Below are 23,488 nucleotides of genomic sequence, written 5' to 3' on the forward strand. Positions count from 1 at the left end.
GCGTGCTGTTGTTACGTGAACCTGAGAGCACAGCTGTAGTGGTGACAGTGAATGTAGCGTTGGTGTTGGACACACTGACAGTGTTGTACTGTGAGAAGTTGAGGTCTTGTTGTGAGACACTGAGTGTTACAGTGGGAGCAGGTCGACCAGTGGCTGAACAAGATACAACCCACTCTTCAGTAGAGTTTGACTCTCTGACATCAACAACAGGTTTGTGTAGCTCTGTGAAGGATCAGGAAATATCATCAACATGCTCTTACAAACACACCAGCTGCTTACACATTTATGTCCTCCTCGAGGCACTGGTTGTTGGTTAAAGAAGGTAAAAGTTCTCACCATAAACTTGGTGGCAGGGTTTACCTGTGAAGGAGCCTTCAGGATAAGTGTTAAACAGGCAGTGATAGAAGGCTTCATCTTCCTATGTCACATTCCTGATGACTATGGAGCAGTTCTGTAGTCCAATATATTTAAACTTAACTTTATCTGTGAAGCCGTCATTCACTCTCTGACCAAAGTACTTGTTGTAGGTGGCAACATTTCTCTCCACATCATTTGAACTTTTCTACCATGCAACCTGAAGGACGTCTTTAGTCTCCAAGAGCTGACAGCTCAGTTCAGCATCTTCTCCCACTGCTGCCAGCACAGTCTGCTGTGTTTGTATCACTGCTGTTAGAGCTGCATGGAGGAAATGAACAGTAAGAAGTGCATGCAACAAACTTAAACTGAGTGAAAGAAACAGATGCCACCTCCCTCAGCTTTTCTTTTCTTTTCAAAGATTGATAGACAAAAGCAAACACGTTTCACCTGTTGTACCTCTAATGTGAACATCAGTTACTGCTGAACCTGCTTCTTACCTGCTGGAAGGACTCCGTAGACAAAAAGCAGATATACAAGCACATCCTGTCACATCATTGCTGCAAGTAGCTGAACTGCAGATTCCTGAGTGCGAAAAAAAAACAAAAATGGAAAAGTTTTATTTTGAGCAAATGTGACCACATTTACTCCCACGCTCAAAGCCAACGCAGAATAAGCACTTAAAATCACTAAAAGCAACAAAACGTCCTGCTTTTTACTTACTTTTGCAAAGCTAGTTTGGCTTCCTGAGAATAAAATGTAGGGTGTCACACCACAAAAGAAGTGACGAGCAACTTTATGGTATACCTCTGCCTGTTTCACACTGTTTAAAAAAAACATACTACATACAACAAGCCATACAACAAGCATACAAATTGCCCACTTTTTTTTTTAAACAAAATGCATTAAGTTACACCACCTCTAAATATTCATCCCTGAAGATTTAACATCCCAAACGTACCGAACTATATGAGCTGGCACCAAACGAGACTGTGTGTGAGACCTGACTTGCACAGCAGACTTTGTTGAGAAAATGACATGCATTCATTACTGTGCAGCTTCTGGTTCCCATCGGTTAAATGCAGAATGGTCTGATGCTGTTTCTCTTCTGTTTAGTTTCAGTCTCTGATGTCTACAAAACTCTCAACTCTACTCCGGGAAACCTGAAGAAACAGAGACCTCCAGTGGCCAAGCTGAGCACCTGCTGCTGAAAGAAATAGCAGAAGAAATTCATGCATTGTTTGCATTGTGGAATAATTCCTCAGCATATCTAATTTGCCACAAAGAAAATCAGCCATATTTTTGTGGGATTAAATAAAATAACAAAACAAAGCAGTATTTAGTGTTTTTATGAAATAAATTACATGAAATGATTTATCTTATATTGTCTCCTGAATGCTGCCAGCACAGTCTGTTGTGTTTATATAAATGTGTCACCTGTTGAACCTTTAACAGGGAAAAATGAATCAGTCAGCAGCAAACAGAAACACTGGCTACAGCAGCATCCATTTCTTATGCTTTGGAAGGACTCACACACAAAAAGCAAGTATACAAGAACGCAACGTACCATCATCGTTGCAAGTGACATTGTTTTAGTTGAGCTGCAGACTTTTATGGGTATAAAACAATGAAGAAGTTTATAGTGAAAAAATATATGCAAACTCAGTGCAGACATACCACACAATCACAGACAAGTCTAAAAAAACAACCCTGAAGAAAAACAAGTTGCTTTTCTTTCTGTTTTTGTATCCCCAGGAAGTGAAAAGCAAGAGAAACATTTATATTTTTGCCATTTCCCAGTAATCTGTATCAGATCCTCAAGTAAAGATCATTGAAACAACCTGAGCAATCACACATGATGAATTTTTAACAGGAAAGAAAAAACCTTACGTAAACTATTTATCCAATTAGTCATGATGAAATGTGTTCATGTAGAATAAAATGCAACTTTTAATTATGGGAGACGTTAATGAACAGAGAATTGTGTCAGTGAATGCCATCAGGGGTTTGTCAGCAATATTATTCTGATGTACCTTTGTCCCACCTCATTTTGTGTCATTTTTATCTTTTATAATATTTTTTTAAACGTTGAATAATAATATTGTCTTATTAAATTATAATTTAAAGTGCTTCAAAAACTGCGAGCCACACAATAAAACACAACAAACTTGCATGTCCTTACAAAAAAATTCAAGATTAAACAGGTTTATTGTCACTGTGTTATGGCAAAGTTACAGCTATGGTGCGTTGGAGTGTGAGATTCAAAACAAGACAGAGGTAAGTACAAATCCTTTATTAAAAGTATAAAAGATAACAACATGAAAAATATTTTCACTACAGTCATGCATAAAACAGTTCCTCCTGTTCGAGGTTAACATAGCAGATCATCTCCTTCCAGCTCCGTCTATTGCCAGCATCCTCCTCTGTCACACCAACACTCTGCAAGTCCTCCTGATGGCTGACCCCAGTTCTGTACTCCTCGCATGCTCACCTTTCCACCTGTCTCTCTCTCTCATTCACACACATGTATTTTGTCTTGTTTCTACTTTCTTTTATTCCTCTTCTCTACAATGCATGCCTCCACTGCTCCAGGCTCTTCATCTGCTCCCTACTGTCACTACAGATCAAAGTGTCATCTGCAAACATCATAGTTCACATAGACTTCTGCCTCATCTCATCAGTCAGCCACATCACCATTGCAAACAAGAAGGAGCTCAGAGCTGATCACTGATGTAATCTCATTTCCTGAACCTACCTGTCACTAAAACGTTCGCTTCAGCACTGCCTCACATCCTTATGTCTTATGACCTGGCCCATCCTCACATACTTCTCTAGATCCTCTAGATCCAAAAATACCCAGTGAAACTCATTCTGACCTTCTATATTCTTCTCTATCAACACTCTCAAAGCAAACGTCACATCTGTATTCCTCTTTCTCAGAATAAAGTCATACTCCTTACTGATCATCACTTCTCTTCTTAACTAGCTTCAACAACTATTACCCATATCTTCATGGTGGGGCTCATCAGCTTTATTCCTCTGTAGTGACTACAGCTGTGCACATCACCCTTGTTCTTGAAAACTGATACCAGTACACTTCTTTTCCACTCCTTAGGCATCCTCAGTCTGGCTAAAAAGTCCACCGTTGTCTGTCCTAGACACTTCCATACCTGCGGTTGATCCTGGTGAAAGGCATGTCACCAGGATCAACGGCCTTCCACTCTTCGTCTTCATCATAGCTGCCCTCACTTCCTTGTTACTGAACAGTTTTTGCTGTAGTTAATCGCTATAGTTAACCACGCTAAACAGCTGCACATCCTTTCCAGCTCAATCTCTCTCTGTCACTTTTTTTTTGTTTTTTTAAATCTTATCTTCAAGTAGTCTCAACTTTATTAATGTAGTACTGTAACTCTGTTCCAGGCATACTGACAAAAGCACTTAAAGAACTCACTTTTAAAATATTACTCTGCTATGCTTTTACTCTTACTTAAACTCAAACTATGTCCACACACACTGATGTTTTTTAGGAATTTTGTTTGCATGTTTACGCGATAAATGGGCTGGCAGGAGTTTCTGAAAAGCTCCTATTTTACTGATACCAAAACACTATTTACGTTCGGACAAAAGGCCAAAGCTACGTTCACCAAAATGTACCTGTGACCGTAACCTCACACCGCCGCTTTTTCTGCAGCTCTTTTGTTTCTTTCAGTCTGTGGTATTTGTGTAGCCTCTTCATATTTTTGAGGTGGATTTAAACTGTTTCCAACACCATCCCTTTCATGTTAATGTGTAGGGGAAACCCTTGATTAGCTAAGCAAGTTCATGACCAGCTTTGTGTTACTGAAAGATATCCTGGGTATGTTAAACTAGCTTCACAGTACAGGGCCCTTGGCAGCTCATAGTCACTGAGTCAACCACAAACTCCTTTGTATACTGAATTATTTTAGCACCATGAATACAAAGTAGAATATTAGTGAAGTGGAAATCATTTTACCATCATTTTCACCATCATCAGTCCTCTGCCAAATTATTTTAATCTTTCTACAGCTTTAGACAGAGCAGAGGATGGGATATAGGATATATGTCAGGTACATCTTTAAAAATAATTTTACCAGAAGTTACACATGTTCACATTCCAACTCTGTGTTACTCTGAGGCATGTATTTATGTCTACGTCTGAGTTACAGCTGATGGTTTTAGGTGATCCTTGTTGCACTGTATTTAACTGCTGTTAGACTGTATTCAGTTTAACAGTAAAAAAATGCCATGCATTTAAAGTGTGCATGTAACTCACATGGTATAATGGCAAGGTATAAAATATTATATTTTAGATATTTTATTGCTATAAAAAATTTATATCATTTTAGCAACATAATGCAGAACATTTTAGACAGCAGCAACAAAAGATTGGTATTTTTTTTGAAGTGCTTAAAACAAGATAAACATTTTACAGTGAGCTGTATAAAACGTAAGTAAAGAGCCTTAGATGGAAGCTGAGTTTTAGAGAAGTAAAGATGTGGAGGGGTCATCAGTCTGTGAAAGAAACATTTTGGGGGTTCAGTCAACTAAAGAGTCAGCGAATCTAGAGATTCTACACACACTGAATCCATACATGCAAATTTAAACCCAGCAAACATCTCCCAATATTGGTGTCTATGTGGTGCAGATTTAATAAACTGAGGGAGGAAAATTAATACTTACACAAAGACACATCGATTTATCTTCCAAAGAATTATTAAATAAACATGTAGAAAATGGATATTTATCAAACTGTCTTACCATTAATGTCATTGGCTGATTTTTGTGGTATTTTATTTGTTGTTCTCAGGTCCCTGAGTGACAGAAGGATTTCAAACTTTTAAATAATAAATATTTGCAGATATTAGACAGGTGTCAGTGTAGGTCACATATAAGAGTCATAAAGCATTCTGTTTTAATAGGAAGAGACACATTAAAATAGGACACAAAATAAGTCAAGAGTGAAAGTTACCTCTTCTTGTCTTTTTTTTAAGCAGGACAGCTATGAAAGTGGCTACACAAGCAAAGACTATCTGTCCCACTGCTACACCTGATGCAATGATCCAGAAGGAAACTGTGAGAAAAGCAGGAAAAATATGACACTGATTAACACTGACACATCAATCATGGATCACAGTGAAATGTAGACCTACTGAAGTCATTGTTATTAGCTCCAAATTGACTCAGATAGCATCACTCTATAAATCTGTGACTTTGAAAAAGTTTCTCACCATTATAATCAGCAGTAGCAGCAGCATACACCTGCTGGACCTCAGGAACCGTCACCATCACCTCTCTGTGAGGAGCAGAGAGCACTCGTGCTGCACATCCCACCTGTGTGCTGTGTTTAAGTGAACCTGAGAGCACAGCTGTAGTGGTGACAGTGAATGTAGCGTTGGTGTTGGAAACATTGACAGTGTTGTACTGTGAGAAGTTGAGGTCTTGTTGTGAGACACTGAGTGTTATAGTGGGAGCAGGTCGACCAGTGGCTGAACAAGATACAACCCACTCTTCAGTAGAGTTTGACTCTCTGACATCAACAACAGGTTCGTGTAGCTCTGTGAAGGATCAACAAACACTTTAAGAAAAATGATTTTAAAATGCGATCAACATCTGACAAAGTTTCATTTGTTATCTTTTTTGCTGGAGCCTATTGTAATTTGAAGAAGGTAAAGGTTCTTACCATAGACTTGGAGGCAGGGTCTACCAATAAAGGCTCCTTCAGGATAAGTGTTAAACAGACAGCGATAGCATCCTTCATCCTGCTCTGTCACATTCCTGATGACTATGGAACAGTTCCATAGACCAGCATGTTTAAACTTAACTTTATCTGTAAAGCCGTCATTCACTCTCTGGCCAAAGTACTTGTTGTAGGTGGCAACATTTGTCTCCACATCATTTGAACTTTTCTGCCATGTGACCTGAAGGACGTCTTTAGTCTCCAAGAGCTGACAGATGAATTCAGCATCTTCTCCCACTGCTGCCAGCACAGTCTGCTGTGTTTGGATCATTGCAGCTGCACCTTTAACAAAGAAAAAAGAATCAGTCATCAGTAAACGGAAACACTGGCTACTGAAGCATCTGTTCCTTACCTGTTTGAAAGATTCCACACACAAAAAGTAGATACACAAAGACACAATCTGCCATCGCTGTTGCAAAGAAACAAGTTTGAGATGAATAGGAGACCTTTTTGGATATCAAAAGGTGTAAAAGGTTGGTAGTAAGTGAATAAATGCACACTGAAACTACACAGAAATCAGGGCAGACATACCGCACACTCACAGTTGAGTTAAAAAGTAACTGAACGAAAACAATTGACTTCTCCTTCAATTCTTTTTTTTAACACAAGGAAGGGATCTGCATCAGATGCTTTCTCAGTAGTCTGTATCAGATCCTCAACAAGTTTACAAAAAACATCCTTTTTAACAGGAATGCCAAAAAGCAAAAAATATTACCTCAAACAAATTATCCCATCAGTTATGACCTGGTCGTGACCTGATGTCACACACACATGACCGTGGTTTTGCTGTTTGTCACATTATTAAAGTCAGCATTATGTACTGTAATATGCAGACATTAATCTGAGACTCTTTGGATCATTCTGAGTCTCATTAATTATTGCATTAAAACAGATATTTCAATGTTGTATATCAGATATCTGAGAACGAAGAAAACCAACTATGTGTTTGTGGTGTCGCAGAGCTGTACGACTGCACTTGTGTTCATTATGGGTCTGTTTCTATAATTTTGTTTCTAACGTGAATATTTGCACAGACTGACAAACTTCATGTTTCATTCAGTTTATGCAGACTCAATTTATCTTTGATTAAGAATAAAGATGTTTTACTATTATAGAATATGAATAAGCTCTGTTATAGCACTCTGTATCATTTTAAACATAAAAGGCTGGATGTTAAAACCTTTGACCCTCTTATGTGTTTTTAGCCACAGCTTTTTAATCAACTTTATTAAACAGCGGTAGAAATGTGACCATGTGCCATCACTGTTGCAAATGGTCAAGTTTTAGTTAAAGTGCTCTGGGCATAACACTCAGAGATAAACAAAGTAAATATAGACACAGACTACACAAGAAACACTAAGCTTTAACACCCACAGGCAAGCGTGGGTGTTTCTTCCCTTTTTATGCTTCTTCTCCTAATAATTAGAGTTACTATTGCATCAAGTTCCCATTAGTCTAATGCAGAGGAGGCCTTTGGTTGTAGGGTATTTTTATTTAAAGTGTCACGGTCCTGGGTCTTTTGACCCAGCGGTTTGTGTTTCTTACTATTATTATGATCTTGCGTTCTAGCTTATTCTTATTACTTGGGGTTTAGACTTTTTAGTTCCAAGGGTTTTGATTCTGTGCTCCCTCTGTTCTGTCTGTATCGCGTCTCTGAGTCCAGTCTGTGTATTTCCTGTTTTTCTTTGAAGGTCCATGTCCTATTTCAGTATTTTTAGTTTCGGTTGCTCTGTCTTGTTAGGTCTAATTTCTCCCGACTGTGTTCCCACCCGTTCCTTGTTCCCTCATGTTCCTGCCTGTGTATTTATAGTGTGTGTCCTCCAGTGTTCAGCGTCACGCTGTACCCTCATCTTATGCTGTGTGTTCTGTTTGCCTGCCTGTGTAAGGTTATTTTTGTATTTTCAGTCTGTTACTTTTGAGTTCAGCATTAAAGCTGTTTTGACTTCACGGTTTGCCTCTATGAGTCCTGCGTTTGGTTCCTCCATACTGCCTGCCTTCACACAGCCTTGACATAAAGAGCCAACGTGATGCCTATTAACTTCGGTAACTCTACCATTATATCACTGTATCAGGTGAGAAAACATCCTCCATCTCCACATAACTATGAAGCAGCATAGTTATCCTCTAAAGTCTCTGTTTACTTTGTTCCAAAACAATCATCTTAACCAGAGACGACATCAGGACTTGTTCAGTAATTTACAGGACTGAACAACAACAGCACAAGTTCAGATTCTAATTTAGATTGTATGTCCACTGCAGTTTAATCTGCTATCATTTAGTTTATATGAAAACAATGTTAGTGTTAGATGTTTAAGTCTGTAGTCAGCTTCATGTTCGAGTTAATCCTGTAATATAGGCTAATATAACTGACAGGGGATTTCTAAAAATCACCCTGCAGTTCTTCAGCTGAGACACCTGAGTTAGAAAACACAAACACTGCAGTTGTCTTTTACTCGCGAGGACGGTCACAGAGCGCTCTTCCTTGCAGGAGGCACTCACGGACTCGCGCTGTATCACTGTCTGCGTTCTTTATTTATACAAGCTTGTGTCTGTGTGTACAAAGATAACAGAGTTATTCTAAGAACTCAGAGCTGAGGTTCCCCTTTTCTAAGTCTGCGTGTTCTTACAGAAAGAGGAAGCTGTTAGTTGTTTATCACACAAGAGTTCATGTCAAAAGTCACATAGACATTTGCTTAGTGTTCAATAAAAGAACACATTTCATGAAGCTGATCACACTATATACAATTTCCCCCTGACAATAACTAAATCATTTTTTTTTAAAAATACAGTTAATTACATTAACCCTTTCATGCATAGAGGTCACTACAGTGAACAGCTATTCAAAGGCTGTTTGCTTGTATTTGTGTCAGTGTTGATGGTGTACTTGCACATAAACCACTACATTGGACACTGATGTGTCACTCCATCACAACTCTGGTCATTTAATGTTACTATAGATGTACGACATGTGTCATTTAAATTATTGTTATTTCATCCTGTCATGCATGAATTATGACAACCTCAATCTTTAGGCATGAAAAGATGAATAAAAATACTTAAAGAAAAAATCCTGATTGAGGTTGTCATAATTCCTGCATGAATGGGTTACACTTTTGCAATGAAAATAAACACAATAACAACAAACAAACAAACAATTTAGGATTCAACAGCTTGAGGCTACGTCCACACGTACCCGGGTATTTTTGAAAACGCAGATTTTTCTATGCGTTTGCACCTTTTTTCCACACGTAAACGGCGTTTCGGTCACTGAAAACGGAGATTTCTAAAAACGCCTGCCAGGGTGGATATTTTTGAAAACTCCGTTTTTGCATTTACGTGTGGACGAGAAAAACGGAGAAAACGCAGTGTCAAAGGTGTGCGCCTTTTTTGACGTCACACTGTGCGCCACGTTGTTTCGGTGAAATTAATTTCTACAATACTGTTAATTGTACTCTCTGCAGTGTTTAAATGCTTACATATACACACACAGTTGCTGTCCCTCCACACATACGACTCGGTTCTGCTTCTATGCCCCATCCTTGTTTACTATTTCCCACCGAGGCTTCTAGACTTCTGATTGGCCAACATTTCTACACGGTTAGGAATATATCGCCACCTGTTGCTTTGGCATGTTCCTAGCAGCGTTTTCCTTCATTTCTGCGTTTACGTGTGGACGGGATTATTTTTTAAAATGAAAACGGAAAATCTCCGTTTTCAAAAATACCCGTGTACGTGTGGACGTAGCCTTATTGTGACTGTGCGAGGACGGAGCGCTGGAGTGTGACATTCAAAACAAAACAGACAAATATAAAAAAAAAATCTAGTATTAAAGTATAAAGTGTCAGAAATATCAGCATTAAAAAAATAAAAATTAACAATTGAAATCTGGAAGAGTGGCTAAAGCTCAGCCCCAACTGGGTCATGTTTAGGCACAACGAGCCTTAACAGATCTCCAAGCAAATGTCTAAAAAATAAAGGACTCGGGGTGTTGCAATGACCCAAAGTCAAGAGCTCAAACTGACTCAAATGCTGTAGTGGGATCTTCAGAGAGCTGTGCAAAAGTTCTGTCACTCACAGTAAAACATCATTCCTTTAGCTTATGTGCGTTTAGCTTCTGTGTCTGGTGCATTTGTTAAGATCAACTCACTTGGCAGAAAGTTCATATTAAACAGTTGTGTTGCTGTGAGGTGTGTGTTCACCACAGCATGTTGCTTACGTCTTCTTGCAGGTGATGGTTTTAGTTGATCGTTTTTTGGATTGTTGTAATTTGGTGTTTGTTCACCTTGTCGTTATTCTTCTTCATAGGTGCTCTGATTGTTCAGATAAAAAAAAACAAAAAAAACAAAACCAAATATATTTAAAATGTACTGAACTAAACTGAGTGAGGAAAATTAACAATTACACAAAGAAATCTTGAATGATCTTCCAACAAATTAATGAATAAATAACATATAGAATATGAATAATTATCAAACAGTCTTACCCATGAATGTTATTGGTTGATTTTTCTGCTGTTTTACTCCTCTAAAGATCACTGAGTGATAGAAGGATTTGAAGTTTAAAGTTTAAAGTCAATATTGTAAATATCTGCAGCTATTACTGGATAGATGTGGGTTTAGGCTCTTGGAGTCATAAATCATTATCATGTTAATAGAAAGAGATGCATTACAATAAGACACACATTAAACCACATGTGAAAGGTACCTCTTCTTGTCTTTTTCGTCAAGCAGCACAGTGGAGCAACGAAAGGAACAAAGACCAACACCACTATTGCAGCTATTACAGTGATCGAGGAGGAATCTGTGAGAAAAAACAAAATATGACAGAGATCAAAACTGATACATCAGTCATGGATCAACTTGAGACTTACTGATGTCAATGATGTTAGATCCCAGTCAAACTGACCCAGAAATCATCAATCTGTAAATGTGCGAAAGAGTTTTTCACCATCACCATCACCATCAGGTGTCTGTTGGACCTCAGGAATCATCACAGTCAGCTCTCTGTGAGGAGCAGAGAGCACTCATGCTGCACATCCCACCGGTGTGCTGTGTTTACTAGTGATGGGTCGGTTGCGAACGAAATGGCTCTTCGAGCCGGTGTTCTGACAAACCATCCTACTATGGCAAAACGTCCTACCCGTAGGATAATTTTACGGTGTCCCCTGACAAACAGTCCTTGTCATGTTTCGGCTGTGTGGCAGGCAGGAGAGGACCCAAACGCAAACTCACGGAGACAAAACGTAAACTCAAAAACACAGCTTTAATGCTGGCAAAAAGTGAAACATAAAAACAGGTACTAAACTAAACTGGGAAAGCTAAACATAAAGTATACCAGGAACCACGGGGAGAATCACACACAGCATGAGGGAGACTACGACACAGAACTGAGGGAGACGCAGACCTAAATACGCAGAGGGTTAACGAGGGAAGTGGGAGCACATGGGGAACACAGGTGACACCGATAATCATAACGAGACACGGCAGGAGTGAACACAACACTGATGGGAGACGGGTAAAGTAAAACAGAAAGTACAGAGGTTCAGATAGGAGGAGAGAGAACACGGGGAGAACACAGACATAACGGGCAGGGGAAACATGGAATAAACACAAAGAGAGACGAGGGCTCATAAATACACAGAGGGGCACACAGGGGGTAAGAGTCACGAAGGGAAAACACTTAGGGAACAACACAACAGGACAACTCAGGAAACATGGCCTAAATAAGGAACGAAATACAAAAATACAAGGAACTAAGAATACTGGGCCCACATGGCCCAGGACCATGACAGTCCTACTTTGGCAAACCGTCCTAACAGTAGGATAATTTTACGCTGCCTTATGACAAACTGCCCTACTTTGGCAAAATGTCCTACTGTACATAATTTGTGCACATTTCTGCTGCCAAACAATAATTCCAGCACAAATTTAAGTAGGTATGACGGTTTGCCACTTAACTTTGCCCATCACAGTATGTTTGTAGCTGATATTCATAAAGCCAGTACGGTTTGACACTTCTTTTTACCCATTAAAGTGTGCTTGTAGGTCACATTCACAAAGGTAGCATGTTTTGGCACGTAATTCTTCCCATCAGAATTATGCTTCTTGCTCTTATTAACAAAGGTAGCATGGTTTGGCATGTAATTCATCCCATCAGAGTATGCTTCTAGCTTATAATAACAACAGTAGCATGGTTTGGCACGTAATTCTTCCTGTCAGAGTATGCTTCTTGCTCTTATTAACAACGGTGGCATGTTTTGGCACGTAATTCTTCCTGTCAGAATTATGCTTCTTGCTCTTATTAACAAAGGTAGCATGGTTTGGCACGTAATTCGTCCCATCAGAGTATGCTTCTAGCTTATAATAACAACGGTAGCATGGTTTGGCACGTAATTCTTCCTGTCAGAATTATGCTTCTTGCTCTTATTAACAACGGTGGCATGTTTTGGCACATAATTCTTCCTGTCAGAATTATGCTTCTTGCTCTTATTAACAAAGGTAGCATGGTTTGGCACGTAATTCGTCCCATCAGAGTATGCTTCTAGCTTATAATAACAACAGTAGCATGGTTTGGCATGTAATTCTTCCTGTCAGAGTATGCTTCTAGTTTATAATAACAACGGTAGCATGGTTTGGCACGTAATTCTTCCTGTCAGAATTATGCTTCTTGCTCTTATTAACAACGGTAGCATGTTTTGGCACGTAATTCTTCCCATCAGAATTATGCTTCTTGCTCTTATTAACAAAGGTAGCATGGTTTGGCACGGAATTCTTCCCGTCAGAGCATGCTTCTAGTTTATAATAACAAAGCTAGCATGTTTTGGCACTTGTTTGTAGAAGCAGTCTGCATGCCAAGGTACTTAAGTTATACAGCTGTCACCATTGAAGTGATTATAACACCTGACTATATAAACTTTGACAATGAACTCACTCCATTATGGTTACAGTATATATTTACTGAATATATTTACAGATACATATATTTGACATTTATAGATCCAACAGAACACAGGGAGAAAGAACTGAAAAAGAAACAGTATTCATAACAAATTGTGCACATTTTTTTACACAAGTATTTGACCAGGCTGCTCTTTGTACTTTACTGTGACTGAAAGCATATATTTACAGATATATATATTTGATATTTACAGATCCAACAGAACACAGTGAGAAAGAACTGAAAAAGAAACAGTATTCATAACAAATTATGCACATTTGTCGCACAAGTACTTGACCAGGCTGCTCTCTTATTGAGCACATCCAAAATGTGCCCATCTGAGACAAAACTCGCACTGCACCTGAAGAGGGAGGGGGGGGGGGGGGTGTAAGTGTGTTAACCAACATTACGAATTTGATGACAAAATAATTACTACAGTGGCTTGCATAAGTATTCGGCCCCCGTGAACTTTTCCACATTTTGTCAGATTGCATTCACAAACATGAATCAATTTTATTGGAATTCCACGTGAAAGACCAATGTCTCTACCAGTCTCTAGCTGGTAGAGACATACCCTAAAACAGCGGTCCCAAACCCTCGGACCGGTACCGGTCCGTGAGTCGTTTAGTACCGGGCCGCTAGAGTTGAGGCTCAGATGTGAAATGTATAGTTTTCAGGGTTTTTATCGGTTTTCAGCGTTATTTTGTTATCGTTTTTATCGTTAACTCGGTTTTCCTTGGTCTTTTCACGTGTGTTATGAATAAATTTTCTTTTTTTCGGTACTAGTTTTATTTTGTTTTATTTATCCCCGACACCTTAAAGGCCGGTCCATGAAAATATTGTCGGGCATAAACCGGTCCGTGGCGCAAAAAATGTTGGGGACCGCTGCCCTAAAAGACTGGCAGCTGTAATTGCAGATAAAGGTGGTTCTACAAAGTATTCACTCAGGGGGCTGAATAATTACGCACACACCACTTTTCAGTTATTCATTTGTAAAAATTGTTTGGAATCATGTATGATTTTTGTTCCACTTCTCATGTGTACACCACTTTGTATTGGTCTTTCACGTGGAATTACCATTAAAATTGATTTGTGTTTGTGGCTGTAATGTGACAAAATGTGGAAAAGTTCAAGGGGGCCGAATACTATTGCAAGCCACTGTATATTGCATTTGTGGTTTATTTGTTTTACCATTTCAATCATACTGGACTCAGGATCGGCTTCCAGCATGGAACAAACCACACAGTATCAGCATTACCTAGAAACACACTGGCGTTCAACCTAACAGTTTTTAAACAAAACTGAAAGTGCTATTGCAATACAAAAGCGCATGACTCAACTTACTTTGATGTGCTAGCAGTTCGCAAGCAATTTCAGTGCGGTGCAGCCCAATGACTTCTGGAGTGGACAGCACCCTAGTAACCTCTCCACTCAGAAGGTAGTGTTCGGCAAACTGTAAAATATGTTACAGTAATTGCAATTGATTAACTTAATTCTAGTTAAATACAATAAATACATCCATCCATCCATCCATTTGCTTCCGCTTATCCTTTTCAGGGCCACGTGTGGCAGCACGGTGGCACGGTGTTTAGCACTGTTGCCGCACAGCAAGAAGGTCCTGAGTTCAATTCCACCATCAGGCCGGGGTCTTTCTGTGTGGAGTTTGCATGTTCTCCCCGTGTTTGCGTGGGTTCTCTCCGGGTACTCCGGCTTCCTCCCACCGTCCAAAGACATGCAGCTTGTGGGGATAGGTTAATTGGATAATTCAAATTGCCACTAGGTGTGAATGGTTGTCTGTCCCTATGTGTTAGCCCTGTGACAGACTGGCGACCTGTCCAGGTTGTACCCTGCCTTTCGCCCTATGACAGCTGGGATAGGCTCCAGCGCCCCCCGCGACCTTTCCTTTCATCTTCAGAAAATTCCTAATAAAAATACAACAAGTTTTTAAAATGTAGCCAGCATTTTGCTCTAAATAAAAAGAAAAAAAAACCCCACAAACCAAACAACCCAAAAGAGATAATTAATGAATGATGAATACCTCCAGTTACGCATAATTTTCCTTTCATAACAGCAGTACAGATTGTGAGGAGATTTTAACAACCTAAAATAAAAATTGTATTTAGTAGAATATGTGTATTACACTCACTTAAGTAAACATAATCAATTGTAAGCATTTTCAAAATAAGAATATGCTGCTAAAAAGAACAGTAAAACAAAAAAGAGAAAAAACACATGAGGTGTGAACATGTACCACAAGGATCCAGTGTGCACCAGAATTCAATGGGCACAACCAAATGTCCTCAGCCGGAAACAACATCTGTGGAATATTTTTAAGTTTATAAAGGTTTAGATTTATTTACATAACATACACTATATAACCAATATAAGATCTACATTACCTTGCTGACACATTTAAACTTCCCAGAAAACAGAGAGGTTGTAACAACGCAAGACAACTGATACACGGGTTTCTGAAAAATGCAAGATTTTTTTTTAAAAGATTACAAAATTGTATAAAATACTTTTGTGAAATAACCGGCATACGTTCTTACTTGCCTTTTGTTTCCTAATGAGGCAGTGCAGGTATGGATCAATGACCTGTTTGGATTAAAAGAAGATTGTTTTTACAGACCACCACTAGGACCAAAAATGATTACTTCACTTACCTCATCAGAAAGCCACCCACTGTCCTCCAGTGTGCGAAAAGAAGAGTCATACAATTTGTATGGCCCAACGACTGCCTACACACGCCCGGTGTCTTTTGCAGCCCAAAGCCACTTCACTAAAAAACAAAATATGATAAGTTTCTTTAGTAATAACAGTCGCCATTTGAAAATCACGGTCAATGGCCAACGGGCCACAAGCAGACAAGAGCCAACGGGCCACAAGCAGACAAGGGCCAACGGGCCAACAAAATAAACATGCCAGAGGGGAGTAGCTTTATGTAAATCAGAAATTAGCCAAAATTGGACCAACAGGTCAAAATTAGCAAAAGGGGAGAAAAAAATAAAACATTCTATCCATTCGACTAGCCAAACTGGCAACAATTGACCAATCGGTCAGAATGAGATTTTTAGCTATGCCACCTTTTTCTTGCGTGCTGGGTTTCTGGGGGGTCACTGGTACAAGCTCTTCTGGTGCTTGGACTGATTTTACCTGAGCTTTGGTGCAAACTGTATGACAGAGGGTCTGTTATTTTGCAGCGCTTCATGATGATGCTGACGACTGCAAGGCCACATCTCAGAAGATGGGCTACTCTCAACAGGTTCAGTTGGAATTGAGACTTGGACAGGGTGGCTTCTTCTATAGGGTTTAATGTGGTCAATACTGTATAGACTTTTTAAAGTATTTCCCTCAGCGTTTTTCAGTCTAACACGTTTTGCACTGATGTCATCAATTGTGTAGGGACCTGAAAAATCCGGTTCAAGTCTTCCTCCTTGTCGCCCACGTTTCCTCATATTTAGAAGCAGAATTTGATCCCCTACATTGTACACAACATTTTTGTACTTTTTCAGGGCCCGCTTGGCGTATGCAACCTTTTGCTTGTCTTGTGACTTCGCAATGTTTTCTTGTGCAGTTTCTTTAACTGCATGTGGTGCTTCACTTTCAGACTGTACATAGTCACTGTACCTTTTGTCGTCTGGCAGAATGATGTTGGAAATCTAAAATTTTGTAGATATTAGCAATTAAAACAAGATGATATCATATTCATAAATACATTACTGAGTTTTTTTCTTAAATGGTTTCAATTCTTAATTCTAACATAGAAAGAATTTGACAAACACTTACCGGCACTTGAGCAGGCACTTCTGATGGAAATACTGCCTTGCTTCCATACATCAGAAAAAAAGGTGTGTATTTTGTTGTGGTGTGTACTTTTGACCGCAGTGAAAACAGGGTGGGATCTAGATACAGATCCCAGTTATTCTGCAGGTCATTCACCAGTTTTCGGAGGGCTCTAAATGCAGGCATAGAAATATGTAAAGACAGTAATGAAAGTTTAATTAGAAGTAAAGAAATTAATAAATTATTAAGTAACAATTAAGTTTGAATAACATAAGTAATGTTATTAAAAACTGATAGATAAAAATTAGGCATACCTTTTTATGTTGTCATTGGTCTTTTCATCTAGACCATTGGTCTGTGCATGGTATGCTGCTGTGACACTTCTTTCAATTTGCAATAACTTGCAAAGATCAGAGTTGAGCTTCAACAGATAAGGACATGGTTCTTATACTTCTTATACAAGCACACAAGAAAAAAATCTTTGACCCCAGTGAAGTAAAGTTAAAAAATGTAACTGAAAATTATTTAACACTTACTTCATTCACAAACTCTCTGCCTTGGTCTGACAAAATCCTTTTGGGGCAGCCATGTCTATATATAATTCAATTCAATTCAATTTTATTTATATAGCGCCAAATCACAACATAAGTCGCCTCAAGGCGCTTCATAGATACAGAGAAAAGCCCAACAATCATATGACCCCCTATGAGCAAGCACTTTGGCAACAGTGGGAAGGAAAAACTCCCTTTTAACAGGAAGAAACCTCCAGCAGAACCAGGCTCAGGGAGGGGCGGCCATCTGCTGCGACCGGTTGGGGTGAGAGAAGGAAGACAGGATAAAAGACATGCTGTGGAAGAGAGACAGAGGTTAATAACAGATACGATTCAATGCAGAGAGGTCTGTTAACACATAGTGAGTGAGAAAGGTGACTGGAAAGGAAAAACTCAATGCATCATGGGAATCCCCCGGCAGCCTATGTCTATTGCAGCATAACTAAGGGAGGTCCAGCCCTAACTATATGCTTTAGCAAAAAGGAAAGTTTTAAGCCTAATCTTGAAAGTAGAGATAGTGTCTGTCTCCTGAATCCAAACTGGAAGCTGGTTCCACAGAAGAGGGGCCTGAAAACTGAAGGCTCTCCCTCCCATTCTACTTTTAAATACTCTAGGACAGGGGTGTCAAACTCAAATACACAGTGGGCCAAATTTCAAAACTGGAACAAAGTCGCGGGCTAACGTTAATATTTATTGAATGAATCTTTTCTTATGGACTCAAACACGTTTTGCTGAAAAACTGAATATGGAACAAGCAAAGCTTAATACTAAACAATATATATATTAGCTGTATAATACCAGTAGGCCAGCTCTGATAGTAATTTGGTATGGCTTCGTGGGCCAAATGTAATTAGGCTGCGGGCCAAATTTGGCCCGCGGGCCAGAGTTTGACACCTATGCTCTAGGAACAACAAGTAGGCCTGCAGAGCGAGAGTGTTCCATATATAGCACTTGTGTTCCATATATAATGGAACACAAGTGCTGGGCTACCTCAGATGCAGATTTTGTTTTTAATGGGAAAGCTTCAACCCATTTTGAAAAGTAGTCAGTTGCAGTAAGTATATACTGGAAGCCGCTTGAAGTTTTAGGAAGAGGTCCAGTAAGATCTATACCAATAAGTTCCCACACTTCAGACACCTATCAAGGACAAATTAATAATTTGAATAACAATTTGTATAATGTACACATTAACATTGATGGTTAAAATTAGCTGGCAAACCCTCCTGCCTTTATGAATATGAGCTACAAGCATAGTTTGATGGGTAAACGGGGCATGATATTTACCTGAATACACTCCAACGGTTGCACAGCAGTCAGTGGTTTCCCAACTTTTTGACACTGGTCACATTCCAGAATCTTTAAGGTAAAAATATTTATGGAGTTCACGTAAATGTTCAACATTCTCATTTATAAAAAAAAAACAAAACAAAAACAAAACACTTAATGACATATTCTCTAACAAACAAACAATTTAGCAACAATACTTTGTGTGCGTCTTCAAATCTCTGCCAGGCCTACAGGTTATTACTGTAATATCACTAATTAACCATATTTATTTATATTTTGCAAGTGTACAGTTTCGCTTTTAAAAAAATCCACTTATTTTAAACGCTATTTAACAACAATACAAACAGTCAATACATACCCAGGTTTTAATGTCAACTGTCATACCAAACCAGTAAAATCTGGAACACACTGCATTTAGCGTTTTGTGTGTGCCAGTGTGTCCTCCAATTGGAGATGAATGAACCTCATGAAATATCTTCCTGGCATCATCCATAGCTTTTACTACTCTTCTGGTTCCAACAAAGAGTTCTCCATCTGCAGTAAAACAATATATATCTAGAAATTAATTTAACCACATATATGAGTTGTTAGTATTAACAATAAGTTACTGACCCTTTTGTTTGAATTTTGAGGCATGTCTTCTGAGGTTTTGTCTCTGAGCCTTGTCATATCCTGAAGGGTAGGAGCCCGCAGAAATGAACTCGTATATCTCTTCCCACTTCTTCTCCATATCTGCGAATGTAAGTAAACATTTTCTTATGAGCTTCAATATGTGCAGTTAACAATGCAAATAATTTAACTTATTAAATAACGACATTACCGAAACAGCCTTAAAACACCGAAGCTGCGGACTCAAAAGTGTTGTGCAAATACCACGTGTCCAGAAACTTGACAGCAGACTTCACCGAAGCTGCAAATTCGACAGTTTTGTGCAGAAAGCAGATAGCGACTTCACTTTAATATTGACAAACAATCACAAAGGCTTAAAAAATCAAGTATCAACGTCAACTAGAAAAATTTGCATTTCCTGCGAAAATGCTGTGTGGATGCCTTAACGCTGAAGATGTCTGCAGAAAAAAGCTGAAAAAGTTGAAAAAAAAAAAAAAAAAAAAAAAACATTGCCCTGAGCAGGATTCGAACCTGGCCCTTCTGGTCTAAGGGCAGTTATTTACCTCACTGAGCCAAACACTTTCTCACAAAGAAGAGGTGGAGAGACTGACAATTGTGCTGAAATGAGCAGAAGAGGCTGAGAATTGTGCTGATAAGAGGTGGAAAGGCTGAAAATGTTTCAGATGAGGTGAATAAGCAGAATTTGGGCAGAAAAGAGGTGAAAACTCTGACTATTTTGCTGAAAAGAGTTCAATCAGCAGAATTTTGCTGAAAAGAGTTTTTTTCTGAAAACAGCAGAAAAAACTGAAAATTTTGCTGAAAAGAGTTGAATGAGCAGAATTTCTGCTGAAAAGAGTTGAATGAGCAGAATTCTGCTGAAAAGAGGTTTTTGCTTGGTTCACGTTTACTAAGGCACTACCCAAAAGGCGCCACAAGAGGGCACTCCAACACAAGAGATGACATAGAAGCTGCTGAGAATTGTGCTGATAAGAGGTGGAAAGGCTGAAAAATTAACAGAAGAGGTGAATAAGCAGAATTTCTGGTGAAAAGAGTTAAATCAGCAGAATTTCTGCAGAAAAGAGTTCAATTACCAGAATTTCTGCTGAAGAGTTTAATCAGCAGAATTTCTGCTGAAAAGAGTTCAATCAGCAGAATTTCTGCTGAAAAGAGTTGAATGAGCCAAACTCATTCTCACAAAGAAGAGGTTTAGAGATTGACAATTGTGCTGAAATGAGCAGAAGCTGCTGAGAATTGTGCTGATAAGAGGTGGAAAGGCTGAAAATTTTGCAGAAAAGAGGTGAATCAGCAGAATTTGGGCAGAAAAGAGGTAAATCAGCAGAATTTCATCTCATACTCATCTCACTGAGCCAAACCGGTTCTCATATGATACCACTTCTTACAGGCCCCAAAAGGCCTGTAAGATACGAGTAACGAAAGGCCCAAAAGGGTGGCCCAAAAGGCGCCACAAGAGGGCACTCCAACACAAGAGATGACCTATTTACACAGATGCACTTAGTAAACAGTCAGCCCCCTACTTAGCCAATACATAATACAGTGATATTACATTATACAAATTCACACAAATACTATGATTTGGCAGAAATACTATGACTTAGTAGTAATACTTTAACATAACAGATTTCCTAAAAAAACTATGAAATTGCAGTAATTCTATGACTTGGCAGAGATACTACGTTTTAGCACAAATACTATAACAACGCAGAAATACTATGACTTAGTAGTAATACTATAACATAACAGTTCAATGTTCTTGCACAAATACCACAATATGGCAGAAATATATTTTAGCACAAATACTGTGATTTGGTATAAATACTATGATTTGGCACACATACTATATTCCGCAGATACACTATAACATAACAGATATTCTACGACTTAGTAGTAATACTATAACATAACAGAATTATTAATTGGGCACAAATACCACGATTTGGCAAAAATACCATGATTCGGCACAAATACGATGACATGGCAAAAATACTATGATTGGGTACAAATACTATGATTTGGCAGAAATACTGTGATTTGGCAATAATACTGTGTTTTAACACAACTACTGAGATTTGATTGAAATACTATGATTTAGAAGAAATACTATGACTCCATACAAATACGATGCTTTGGGACAAATACTATGTTTTGGTTCCAATACTATGATGTGCAACAAATACTATGATTTGGCACAAGTACTATGATTTAGTACAAATACTATGATTTGGCAGAAATACTATGCCTTAGTAGTAATACTATAACATAAGAGATATACTATGGTTTTGCAGACATACTATGTTTTTGCACAAATACCATGATTTGGCACAAATACTATGATTTAGCAGAAATACTATGATTGGGCAGAAATACTATGTTTCAGTACAAATACTATGATTTGGCAGGAATACTCTGATTTAGCAGAAATACTATGTTTTAACATAAATACTATCTTTTGGCAGAAATTCCTGCTAAAAAGGACTATTTCTGCTTTTTAGCAGAAATACTGTAATTTGGCATAAATACTATAATTTGGGATAAATACTATGATTTGGCACATATAATATATTCAGCACATATATTATAAAATAACAGAAATATTATGATTTGGCCTCAAAACCATGATTTTGCACAAATACCATGATTTTGCAAAAATACTATGAATTAGCAGAAATACTATGATTTAGCAGAAGTACTAAGATGTAGTAGAAGTACTTTGCTTTAGCAGAAATACTATGATTGAGGAGTAATACTTAAACATAGGAGAAATATTGATACACAGACACACATACACAGACAGTAAAGGGAACAGGAGCTGTTAAGAGTCTGGGCTTGGTATATCTAGGTCAGTTAAATTAGCTGCACCTGCTGTAGTCAGCCCTTACACACACAGACACAGAGAGAGGTGTGAGTTTTCTTCAGTGTATTTCTGACATTCAGGATTCCCCTCGAACAAATGGCCATAATTTCCTAACCGTAGAGGCTAGAATGGTCATTCAGACATTGTTTTGTTCAGAAGAGATGGGGGAATCTTCAGGTCTTCATAATTCAGAGATAAAATATAAATTATTAAAGATATATGACTTGTAATACACTGTAACTGAGTAGAGGTGAAGCAAAAACTGCCTTGACTTGCTCTCAAACAACCTTTGGTAACTCTAAATCTATATGGAGCATCAAGATCATTCTTTCACCGTAAGAAACAGCAGGCTTTGGTGAACAGTCATGGAAATTTTCAGGGCTCTGTGGAAATCCATCAAAAAGATATGACAAGAGAAAAAAGTGCCTCATTTCCAGAATTTGAAATCTGATGAAATCTGAGCGAGGGACAAATTTCCTACCCTCAAACAAGTCTAACTCATCTCAGAACGGTAATAGGTGAGAAAAAAATTCTTGAATTGTGAGCATCAGGAGTGTCTGAAGATATACGGGGACAAGCCTTATGTCTTAACTTCGCTTCGTTAAGGAGATATGACAATTTGAAAATGCCTCTCATTAGAGAAATCCAGCGGTGATTTTGAACAAACTCTCCATTGAGTTTCAATGGAGAGTTTTCAGACATTGTGTTACTCTGAGGAGATTTGCAAAACATCTATAAGTCCCACAACAATGATAGTGACATTTTCTGAAAGCCAGCAAAAATACCTACGTTTTGATGTATAATTTGTGGAAGTTGAGTGGAAATTGAGCGAGTAGCAAGAAGTTGTTCAGACATGAAGAGAACATTTACAAAGTTTCTCTGTCCACTCTGAGTTAATTGCATAGCAACCATAGCAACGCATGTATTTTGTGAAAAATCACAATTTTTCAACTGAAAACTTAAAGAGGGATAAGATGAAAACGGTAGATGATCTGAAAAAGCTGAATCATACAGGAATAGCCAAATCATTTGAGAACGTTTTAAAGTTTGAATGGAGTTTCTAGGTGAAAGTATGAGGCAGTAGTTAAGTTTCAAAGACAAGAAAGTTTTAGCAGAATTTCTGAAGTTTTCCATTCATTTCAATGGGACAAATTAAAGGAAAAAAGTGTAATATTTTAAAAAGTATAATAGTAATAAACACCAAAAGATATAGCCGGCATTAGCAGAAAGAGCAGAACAGTTTAGAGTTTGAACTGAGAAAATCGGCTGAAAACTGAGGAAGTAGTTCGAACTCAAAAAACGTACGGAAGCGACAGGAATAATAAAGAATAAAGA

At 38.4% G+C, this 23,488-nt stretch overlaps 1 protein-coding gene and 1 long non-coding RNA gene across 2 annotated transcripts; both read right to left on the minus strand.

Moving 5' to 3' along the window:
• Nucleotides 1–2,632: 2,632 nt before the first annotated feature.
• On the minus strand, nucleotides 2,633–6,977 carry LOC120715438 (OX-2 membrane glycoprotein-like). Its single transcript, XM_040002450.1, has 6 exons — nucleotides 6,465–6,977; nucleotides 6,056–6,394; nucleotides 5,604–5,930; nucleotides 5,345–5,446; nucleotides 5,134–5,186; nucleotides 2,633–4,887 (listed from the first exon to the last, which is right to left on the minus strand). Exons 1-5 carry the CDS (start codon nucleotides 6,517–6,519, stop codon nucleotides 5,179–5,181), a joined length of 831 nt encoding a protein of 276 aa, XP_039858384.1. The 5' UTR covers nucleotides 6,520–6,977; the 3' UTR covers nucleotides 2,633–4,887; nucleotides 5,134–5,178.
• An 8,711-nt stretch (nucleotides 6,978–15,688) lies between these two features.
• On the minus strand, nucleotides 15,689–17,479 carry LOC120715447. Its single transcript, XR_005691637.1, has 4 exons — nucleotides 17,371–17,479; nucleotides 17,149–17,255; nucleotides 16,838–17,006; nucleotides 15,689–16,710 (listed from the first exon to the last, which is right to left on the minus strand). It is a non-coding gene; the product is annotated as an uncharacterized LOC120715447 (long non-coding RNA).
• Nucleotides 17,480–23,488: the final 6,009 nt, after the last annotated feature.

The sequence above is a fragment of the Simochromis diagramma genome, unplaced genomic scaffold (assembly GCF_900408965.1).
Source record: "Simochromis diagramma unplaced genomic scaffold, fSimDia1.1 OVJJ01000442.1, whole genome shotgun sequence".
In the NCBI taxonomy this organism is placed as follows: domain Eukaryota; kingdom Metazoa; phylum Chordata; class Actinopteri; order Cichliformes; family Cichlidae; genus Simochromis; species Simochromis diagramma.